The sequence below is a fragment of the Propithecus coquereli genome, unplaced genomic scaffold, assembly GCF_000956105.1.
Source record: "Propithecus coquereli isolate 6110/MARCELLA unplaced genomic scaffold, Pcoq_1.0 Scaffold59, whole genome shotgun sequence".
Lineage (NCBI taxonomy): Eukaryota > Metazoa > Chordata > Mammalia > Primates > Indriidae > Propithecus > Propithecus coquereli.
The window spans coordinates 243,516-253,282 of NW_012151840.1; the positions used below are offsets into that span (position 1 = coordinate 243,516).

The 9,767-nt window shown below is 40.1% G+C and overlaps 1 protein-coding gene across 1 annotated transcript; it reads left to right on the top strand.

The window, feature by feature from the left end:
* The first annotated feature begins 5,147 nt into the window (after positions 1-5,147).
* On the top strand, positions 5,148-7,659 carry LOC105821777 (T-cell surface glycoprotein CD1b-like). The gene is made up of 5 exons (XM_012658548.1): positions 5,148-5,208; positions 5,506-5,772; positions 6,407-6,685; positions 6,892-7,170; positions 7,562-7,659. Exons 1-5 carry the CDS (start codon positions 5,148-5,150, stop codon positions 7,657-7,659), a joined length of 984 nt encoding a protein of 327 aa, XP_012514002.1.
* Positions 7,660-9,767: the final 2,108 nt, after the last annotated feature.

Below are 9,767 nucleotides of genomic sequence, written 5' to 3' on the forward strand. Positions count from 1 at the left end.
CTAATGGTTTGCTTTGTATTCTATTAGTTTTCTAGTTAGAAAATCACATCATCTGAAAAAACTCTACTCCCTTGAAATTCTTACAGTACTTATTCATATGTTAAATTTATATGTGGATTAGTTCCTGAGCTCTCATATTATTCCCAATATTTTGTAGTTTTTTATTCTTTTTGTACGCAATTATCATCTATGATTAATGATAATTTTCTCTGTAATTTCTACTTTCATGCCTCTTTACTTTTTTTGTTTTACTGGATTAAATAGGGATAACAGAAATCCACCCACTTATCAATTCTTTCAATAAATCGAATGGCTTGAACTCCCCACTCAAGAGACATAGGCTGGCTGAATAGATGAAAAAAAATAGAAGCCAAGTATCTGCTGTTTCCAGGAAACACAACTAATCCACAAGGACTCATTCAGACTCACGGTTAAGGGATTGAAAATGATATTTCATGCAAATGGAAACAAAAAGAAACCTGGTATCGCCATTCTTAAATCAGGTAAGATAGACTTCAAATCAACAAAAGTAAAGAAAGTCAAAAATCGTCATTATATAATGGTGAGGGGAATAATTAACAGGAAGACATAACAATCCCAAATATTAATATTTATGCACCTAACACAAGTGCACCCAGATTCAAAATGCAAGCCCTACTTGATCTAAACAAAATGATAAATAGCCTCACTGTAATAGCTAGGGACTTCAACAGCCCACTGACAGATCAGGACAGATCCTCCAAGAACAAAATAAGCAAATAAGCAATGAACTTAAACAGAACTCTAGAACAAGCAGACCTAACAGACATTTACACAACATTCTACCCAAAAACCACTGAATATACATTCTTCTCATCAGCTCACGGAACATTTTCTAAGATTGATCACATCCTAGACCACAAAACATGTCTCCAGAAATTTTAAAGAATAGAAATTATACCATGCACCTTCTCAGACCACAGTAGAATAAAACTAGAATTCCATTCCAACAGAAACACTCAAATCTACACAAAATCATGGAAACTACACAACCTACTGCTGAATAGTTATTGGGTCAAGGAAGAAATTAAGACAGAAATCAAAACAATCTTTAAACTAAATGAAAAAGCAGATACAAGTTATGAAAATCTGTCAGATGCATCAAAAGTAGTTCAAAGAGGAAAATTCATAGCTTTAAATGCCTATGTCCAAAAGACAGAAGATTGCAAATTGACAATCTAATGAATTATTTCAAGGATTTGGTAAAAGAACAGCAAACTAATCCTAAACCAAACAGAAGAAAATAAATAACTAACATCAGAGCAGAACTAAATGAAATCAATAACAGAAGAACTTTACAAAATATTAATTAAACAAAAAGTTAGGCATTTGAAAAGATAAACAAAATAAACAGCCCTCTCACTAGATTAAACAGAAACAGAAAAGAAAGGACCCTAATGACCTCAGTTAGAACTGAATAAGGAGATAATAAAACTTATACCACAAAAATATAAAATATCATCTCTGAATACTATAAAAATCTCTATGCACATAAACTTCCAAAGGTTGAGGAAATGGACAAATTCTTGGAAACACACAACTTCCCCATGCTTAATCAGGAAGAAATAGAACTCTTGAACAGACCAATATCAAGTAATGACATTGAAGCAGCAATAAAAAAATCTTCCAATAAAATAAAGTCCCTGACCAGATGGTTTCAGAGCAGAATTTTACCAGATCTACAAAGAAGAATGGGTACCTACACCGCAGAAATTATTCCATACCAACAATAAGGAAGCAACCCTTTCCAACGCATTCTACAAAGCCAATATCACCTTGATACCAAAGCCAGGAAAGAACACAACAAGAAAAGAACACAACAAACCAATATCCTGTATGAATATAAGTGCGAAAATTCTCAATAAATTCATAGCAAACTGAATTCAGCTGCACATCAAAAAAATAATCCACCATGACTAAGTGGGGTTCATCCCAGAGATGCAAGGATGGTTCAACATACACAAATCTATAAATGTGATTCACCAAATAAATAGAAGCGAAAACAAAGATTATGTCATCCTCTCAATAGACACAGAAAAAGCAGTCGATAAAATTCAGCACCCTTTTATGATAAGAACTCTTAACAAAATAGACATAGATGGAACATAACTCAAAATTATAGAAGCCATAGATGACAAACTCACAGCCAACATCATATTGAATGGGGAAAAAATGAAAGCGTTCCTGCTTAGAACTGGAACCAGACAAGGTTGGCCACTGTCACCATTTCTTTTCAATATAGTGCTGGAAGTCCTCACCAGAACAATCAGACAAGAGAAGGAATTCAAGGGTATCCAAATAGGGCAAGAAGAGGTCAAACTATCACTCTTTGCTGATGATATGATCTTATATATAGAAAATTCAAAAGGTTCCTCCAAGAGACTCCTGAAATTAATAAATAAATTCAGCAAAGACTCAGGTTACAAAATCAACGTACACATCAGTAGCATTCCTATATGGCAACAGTCAAGCAGAGAATCAAATCAAAGACTCAATATCCTTCACCATAGCAACAAAGAAAATAAAATACCTAGGAATATATTTAATGAAGGAGGTAAAAGACCTCTACAGGGATAACTATGAAACACTGAGGAAGGAAATAGCAGAGGACATAAACAGGTGGAAAACCATACCATGCTAGTGGATCGGCAGAATCAACATTGTCAAAATGTCTATACTACCCAAAGTGATCTACAGATTCAAGGCAATCCCTATTAAAATACAAATATCACTTTTCACAGGTATAGAAAAAATAATTTTATGCTTCGTACAGAACCAGAGAAGACTGCGTATAGCAAAACCAATCCTATGCAGAAAGAACAAAATGAGAGGCATAAATTTACCAGACATCAAACTACACTACAAGACTATAGTAATTACAAGACTATAGCAAGTACCACATGGTACTTGCACAAGAACAGGGACACAGACCAATGGAACAGAACTGAGAACCCAGATATAAAACCATCCTCATGTAGCCATCTAATCTTTCACAAAGCAGACAAAAAACATACACTGGGGAAAAGAATCCTTATTCAATAAATGGTCCTGGGAAAACTGGATAGCCACATGTAGAAGAATGAAACAGGATCTGCACCTTTCACCTCTCACAAAAATCTACTCATGATGGATAACACATTTAAACCTAAGGCATGAAAGCGTAAGAATTGTAGAAGAAAACGTTGGAAATACTCTTCTAGACATTGGCCTAGGCAAAGAATTTATCAAGAATATCCTAAAGGCAATCAAAGCAACAACAAAAATAAATAAATGGGACCCAATCAAATTAAAAAGCTTACGCACAGCCAAAGAAACTATCAGGAGAGCAAACAGACAACCTACAGAATGGGAGAAAATATTCACATGCTACACATCTGATAAAGGGCTGATAACTAGCATCTATTTAGAACTCAGGAAAATCAGCAAAAAAAAAAAAAAAATCAAACAACCCTACCAAAAAGTGGGCAAAGAACATGAACAGAAACTTTTCAAAAGAAGATAGAATAATGGCCAATAAACATATGAAAAAATGCTCAACATCTCTAATCATCAGGGAAATGCAAATCAAAACCACAATGAGATACCACTTATGCCCAGTGACAGTGGCCTTTAACAAAACATCCCAAAACAAAAAATGTTGACGTGGATGCAGAGAGATAGGAACACTCATACACTGCTGGTGGCACTGCAAACTAGTGCAACCTCTGTGGAAAGCAATATGCAGATACCTTAAAGAGATATAAGTAGAACTACCATTTGATCCAGCAATACCATTACTGGGCATCTACCCAAAAGAACAAAAGATGTTCTATTAAAAAGACATCTGCACTCAAGTGTTTATAGCAGCACAATTCGCAATTGCAAAGATGTGGAAGCAACCCAAGTGCCCATCAATACATGAGTGGATCAAAAATATGTGGTATATGTATACCATGGAGTACTATTCAGCTACAAGAAACAATGGTGATATAGCACCTCTTGTATTCTCCTGGATAGAGCTGGAGCCCATTCTACTAAGTGAAGTATCCCAAGAATGGAAAAATAAGCACCACATGTACTCACCATCAAATTAGTTTTAACTGATCAACACCTAAGTACACATATAGCAATAACATTCATTGGGCGTCGGGCAGATGGGAAGAGGGGAGGAGGGGATGGGTATATACACACATAATGAGTGCGATGCGCACCGTCTGGGGATTGGACACACTTGAAGCTCTGACTGGGGGGGGAGGGCAACGGCAATATATGTAAGCTAAATATTTTTACCCCCATAATATGCTGAAATAGAAAAAAAACAGTAAAAAAAAAATCAAAACTGCAAAGGTCAAGAGCTACTGAAGAGAAGGTCACATACTGGACACAAATGCCATTTACCCTCAAAAATTGCTATGGTATAAGATAAATTTGCCTGGATTATAAATAGAAGTATTTGTGATATTTGATTCTGGGATTTGAGTCTGTAGTTCTATAGTACACATGGCATTCAAAATGCTTTGCCTCCAGGTAAGTCAATAGCAACACACACATACCCACACAAACAGACACACACATGCATACACAACCAGAGGAGAATGTAGGGTAAGGGTCATCAGGCAAGGAGGGTGAGATAAGAAAGAGGAGACATTGAGAACATTAGGAAGGGGCAATGAAGAGGGCCATAGAAGTCAGGGCAACAGGGAGGGAGGAAGGCTGACTTGGGTGGGTAAACCAAAATAATCCTTCTATGTTAAAGCAGACTAGAAGCTAAGAGATGGTATAATACCACCCTCTTATATTACAGATGTGGGAATAGAGGCTGAAGAAGGTGAAAAGACCATTCAGAATCACATGGGGCTTTTCCAAGATGGTCTGAAGGAAGCAGAGGACACGGACAGCACATGGAAGTCACGGCGGTAAGAGAAAGTCTACAAGTCAGGGCTGGGGCGGGCACAGGAGGTGGGGTATAAGGCTCAGGGGAACATTTTTTCTCTGAAATGCAATTTGAATGAGGAAGACATTTGCCAGTTGGAAGAGAGGAAGTCACTACAAGCTACTGAGAAAAACGTTTGCTGAAATCAGAGATCAAACACCGGCTCTGTGAGTCAGAAGCTCCATCTCCCAGTGAAATGCTGCTTCTGCCATTTCAATTGTTAGCAGTTCTCTTCCCAGTTGGTGACGGTGAGGACGGTAAGAGTCATTCTGGCAGTTCCCAGCACTGGTGCAGGGGTCTTGGATAAAAGCATGCTGCACTTACTCAGGTGCACTTGGACATAAAGGGTCTGAGCCCTGCTCTCTCCATCCCTCTTTTGCCTTTCTGGAGGTTGGGGCTGGAGCCTGACTCCCTGGAGCAGTCAAATGTGTCAGGCTTTATATATTCTTCAGAATCAAGGTTCTTGTTCCCTGAATCTTTTCCATTTCCATTCTCTCTCACTCCCTCCTGCTTCTCCCTTTCTCCTCACAGTCTTGTTCTTCCATCCCTCACAGCCTTCCAGGGACCAACCTCTTTCCATATCATCCAGATCTCATCCTTTGCCAACAGCACCTGGGCACACCATCAAGGTTCAGGCTGGTTGGATGATTTGCAGATTCATGGCTGGGACAGTGACTCGGGCACTGCCATATTCCTGAAGCCCTGGTCCAAGGGCAACATCAGTGATGAGGAGGTTGCTGAGCTGCAGAAGATAATTCGAGTCTACTTATATAGATTTACTCAACATATACAGGGGCATGCCAGTCAATTCCAGCTGAAATGTGAGTCCAGTCCCCTAAACTGGAAAGATTCCCAATGACTTTCTTTTCTCTTTTTGAAAGCTGCTAATCCCTCTGATCCTTCTCACTGCCTTTCTGCTTTACCCAACTGCATGCACACACTCTTCTAGAGCAGTCTCTCGCTGACTCCACACCTCCACAACGTATTCCAGATTCCGGCTGCTTCTGACTCTTCTCTGACAGATTAGGGCTCCCCATTGGTAACCAACTCCTGGTGTGACTTATGTGGACCTTGCTCCTCAAGGGCCCTTAATTCTACCCTGTTCCTCAGTGACCTACAGTGTGGCTTCCTCCTCTGATCTGTCTCTTCAGTCGTCTCCTCCCTGCATCTCCTCTTTCTTTGGTCCTCTGGCTCACACTGAAATGCTGCTCTCCAGACTGCATCACGCTACACCTCCCCCTCCCCAACTGTTACCATAGACCCCATTCATGACACTCATACCTTTCCAAGTGCTCTTGTTTGTGAAAATCTCTACATGCTGTCATTGGGGTTTGGCTCATCACTTCACATCCAAGAATTTTATCCTCACCTAAATATAAAATCCTAGGTCCTTTTCTCATGGCTTTTTTTCTTATTTATGTTTAATAACTTGTTGTCTGTTTTGCTTCTGCCTAGACCCCATTGAGATCCAGATCATAGCAGGCTGTGAGCTACGTTCTGGGGGTTCCATAGTAAACTTCCTAAGGAAAGCCGTAGGAGGATTGGATTTCCTGAGCACCGAGAATGATACATGTGTGCCTGCCCCAGAGGGAGGCAGCAGGGCACAGCATGTCTGCGAACTAATAAGGAAACATCACGCTATCATCAATATTGTGATGAAGCTCCTCTTTGACACCTGCCCCCAATATCTCTTGGGCATCCTCGATGCGGGGAAGGCAGAGCTCCAAAGGCAAGGTTAGTCCTGTTCTCTATTTCACTTCCCATGACCTCCTCTAAGCTCAAGAATAGGAAGGTATCTAAGAAGGATAGGGCTTAATCAACAAGTTTGTTGGATCCCAAAGCAGTGGCAGCGGTCACTGTCCAAGTTTGTGGGCTTCAGAGTCCCTGTGATCTCAATTTGAGTCATGATATGGAAAACTCACTGCCCCTTCCTGCCCCAGTGAAGCCCGAGGCCTGGCTGTCCAGTGGCCCGAGTCCTGGGCCTGGCCGTCTGCTGCTGGTGTGCCACGTCTCAGGATTCTACCCAAAGTCTGTGTGGGTGAAATGGATGCGGGGTGAACAGGAGCAGCTGGGCACTCAGCACAGTGACCTCCTGCCTAATGCTGACGGGACATGGTATCTCCGAGCGACCCTGGATGTGGCGGCTGGGGAGGCAGCTGGCCTGTCTTGTCGGGTGAAGCACAGCAGTCTAGAGGGCCGGGACATCATCCTCCACTGGGGTGAGAAAGAGCTGGGGCCCAGGCTGGACATGGGAGGAGGTGGTCCTTGGGCAGAGAAGTGGACACTGGGGAAGGATGGGCCTTGAAAGATGAAAGAGGGTAAGGGGTACATTGATTCATTTCTGGGACCCCAGTCCCAACAGGAATAAAAATAGAGGAGCCAAGTTAAAGAAAAGATGAGAATGAAGAACTCACAGATTATGTGAGTTGGAGCTAGAGGGATCAAAAGATAAATGGATGGCCTTCAGGAATGTGAGAGACGGGGTTGGAGATGACCATACATTGGAAGCAGCTGAGTGGAGGTGCTGACACTCAGGTGGGCAAAGGATGGCCAGGGGATTCAGTGGGTGGGATTTGAAGTGACATCCTTTTGTCCTCTCCCAATTGCCAGGACAGCCCATCTCCATTGGCTTGATCTTTTTGGAAATAATCGTGCCCTCCTTGATCCTTTTGCTGTGCCTTGCATTATGGTATATGAGGCGCAAGTGAGTTGTTTTTGTTTGTTTGTTTGTTTTAATCTTTCTTTTCTGTCCACCCTCCCCTCTTTTCAGTCATTTTATCTATTGCATTGCCTGAGCCTCAATCTTTCCACCAAACCCTCCCCTCAACTTGCATCTCCTTTATGTGGAGATATATTTTTTAATCTTGTTAAAATATACATAACAAAATTTACCATCTTTACCATTTTAAGTGTACAGTTCAGTGGTGTTAAGTGCGTTCACATTGCTATGCCAGCAATCTCCACAACTCTTTCATCCCTCAAAACGGGAACTCTTTTCCTATGAAACAGCAATTCCCCATTTCCCCCTCCCCAATCCCCCAGCGCTGGCTAAGATCATTCTATTTTCTGTATCTGTCAATTTGACTACTCTGGGTACCTCATATAAGTGGAATCATACTGTAATTGTCTTTTTGTGACTGGCTGATTTCACTTAGCATGAGGCCCTCAAGGTTCATCCATGTTGTAGCATGTGACAGGGTTTCCTTCCTTTTCAGTCCTGAATAATATTCTATTGTAGGCAAGTGACACATTTAGTTCATCCATTCATCTATCTATGGACATTTGGCTTGCTTCTGCCTTTAACTGTTGTGAATAATGTTGCTAGGAACATCGGTGTAAAAATACCTCTTATATACAGCTCTTTGTCCTTGTGATTTTAACAGGTCATTTCAGGATAACCCCTGAGCCACCTTCATATCTCCTCTCCCATTTGGAATAAGCACCAAGAAGCCTAGAATCCCAAGATGTCAACCCGGGTGTCATTCTCATCATATTTCATCAAAATATCATTATATTTTATCAAAATGGAGTGTACATAGATTTTAAGACAAATTATAACTTAAACACCAATAGAAAAATAATTTAAAACTAAATTTATAACAATAGTGTACCAATACTGTGATCTATGTCTTATATATTAAAATGTAAGAAAGAATGTCTCAGAATCAATGAAATACGGTAGATACACTTAATGGTGACTTCACTTTGGCTTTCTATTTTAAAACTTTTCTTTTTCTGCTTCTACTTAAATATCATTTGTCAAAGCAGCTAAATGTAATTATGCTGGGATAATTGTATCACATAGATGCAAGGCATTTTATATGTAATATCTCTGTCTCTACCTATATGATTTTCCATCCCTCAAAGCCCAGTTGACAAGCTTCTTCCTCTAGGAGGCCTTTCCCAGTGCTATTAATATAATGGAAGTAACCCTCCCTTGTCTGGTATCACCAAGAGAACCACTTATTCTGCACCCACAGCACTGCAGTTATTTTTGTTTTTCTTCCTTTCCTACTTAGAAGTTCCTTGAGGGCAGTGATCCTGGTTTGTGGATCCCTGCCAGGATCTCTTACCTGCAAATACATTTTCTCAGCAAAAATTATCTGAGTTGTTGACTGCCAACTTAATGGTCTTCTTTAGGATTTATCTCCTTCCTTCTTTTTCTCTGTTTAGTTGATATTCTAGATCTTCTTCTGCTTACTAAAATATTTTCCACTTAGCCAAAAAATATTATGCTTTTCTGGCTTCTGCTCTGAACTCCTCTGGAGAAAAACACCATTATCCTTACCACAACTACAGTCTAACTTCAAAGAGTCATTGGAATGGAATCCTGCCTCTCATTTTTCCAGGGAGAATGCGTGAGAGACACGATGAGTGAGGAGTAATCATTCAGGGAGACTGTGACATATTCAAGGAAAACAATTAAGAGGCTGTTCCTGCCTTCAGGGTCCTTGATTGATATCTCTGCTATATCACTCAGTTATATTTTTGATTTACATTTACATTTATGCATTTTTTGTTTATTCTACACTTTTCTAGAACAGTCTATCTTAAAACATCCTAATTCATTTTCAATAAAATAGTAGGAGGAAGGGGGATTTGAGAATATATTTTTATGGGAGGTCAGGGGAAACAGTAGTTTTGGGGAAGCCAGGGGTACTAGAAGCAACTCTCCAATCTGTAAATTTTAGGACAATATGGTCTTTAGGGTTTGAGAAGTGTGGGAAAGGGTTGAAATCACAACTTTCAACCCCTTCTATTACTACAACTGGTTACTTCTCAGGAATACATGTAACTGGACCCCATCTTACAGAGT

Bases quoted from the DNA above. Each gene is read 5' to 3' on its own strand.
- LOC105821777 (XM_012658548.1), top strand. From the start codon at position 5,148: ATGCTGCTTCTGCCATTTCAATTGTTAGCAGTTCTCTTCCCAGTTGGT. The intron at 6,686-6,891 runs GTTAGTCCTGTT...TTCCTGCCCCAG, and splicing joins GGCAGAGCTCCAAAGGCAAG to TGAAGCCCGAGGCCTGGCTG. The intron at 7,171-7,561 runs GTGAGAAAGAGC...CCCAATTGCCAG, and splicing joins GGACATCATCCTCCACTGGG to GACAGCCCATCTCCATTGGC.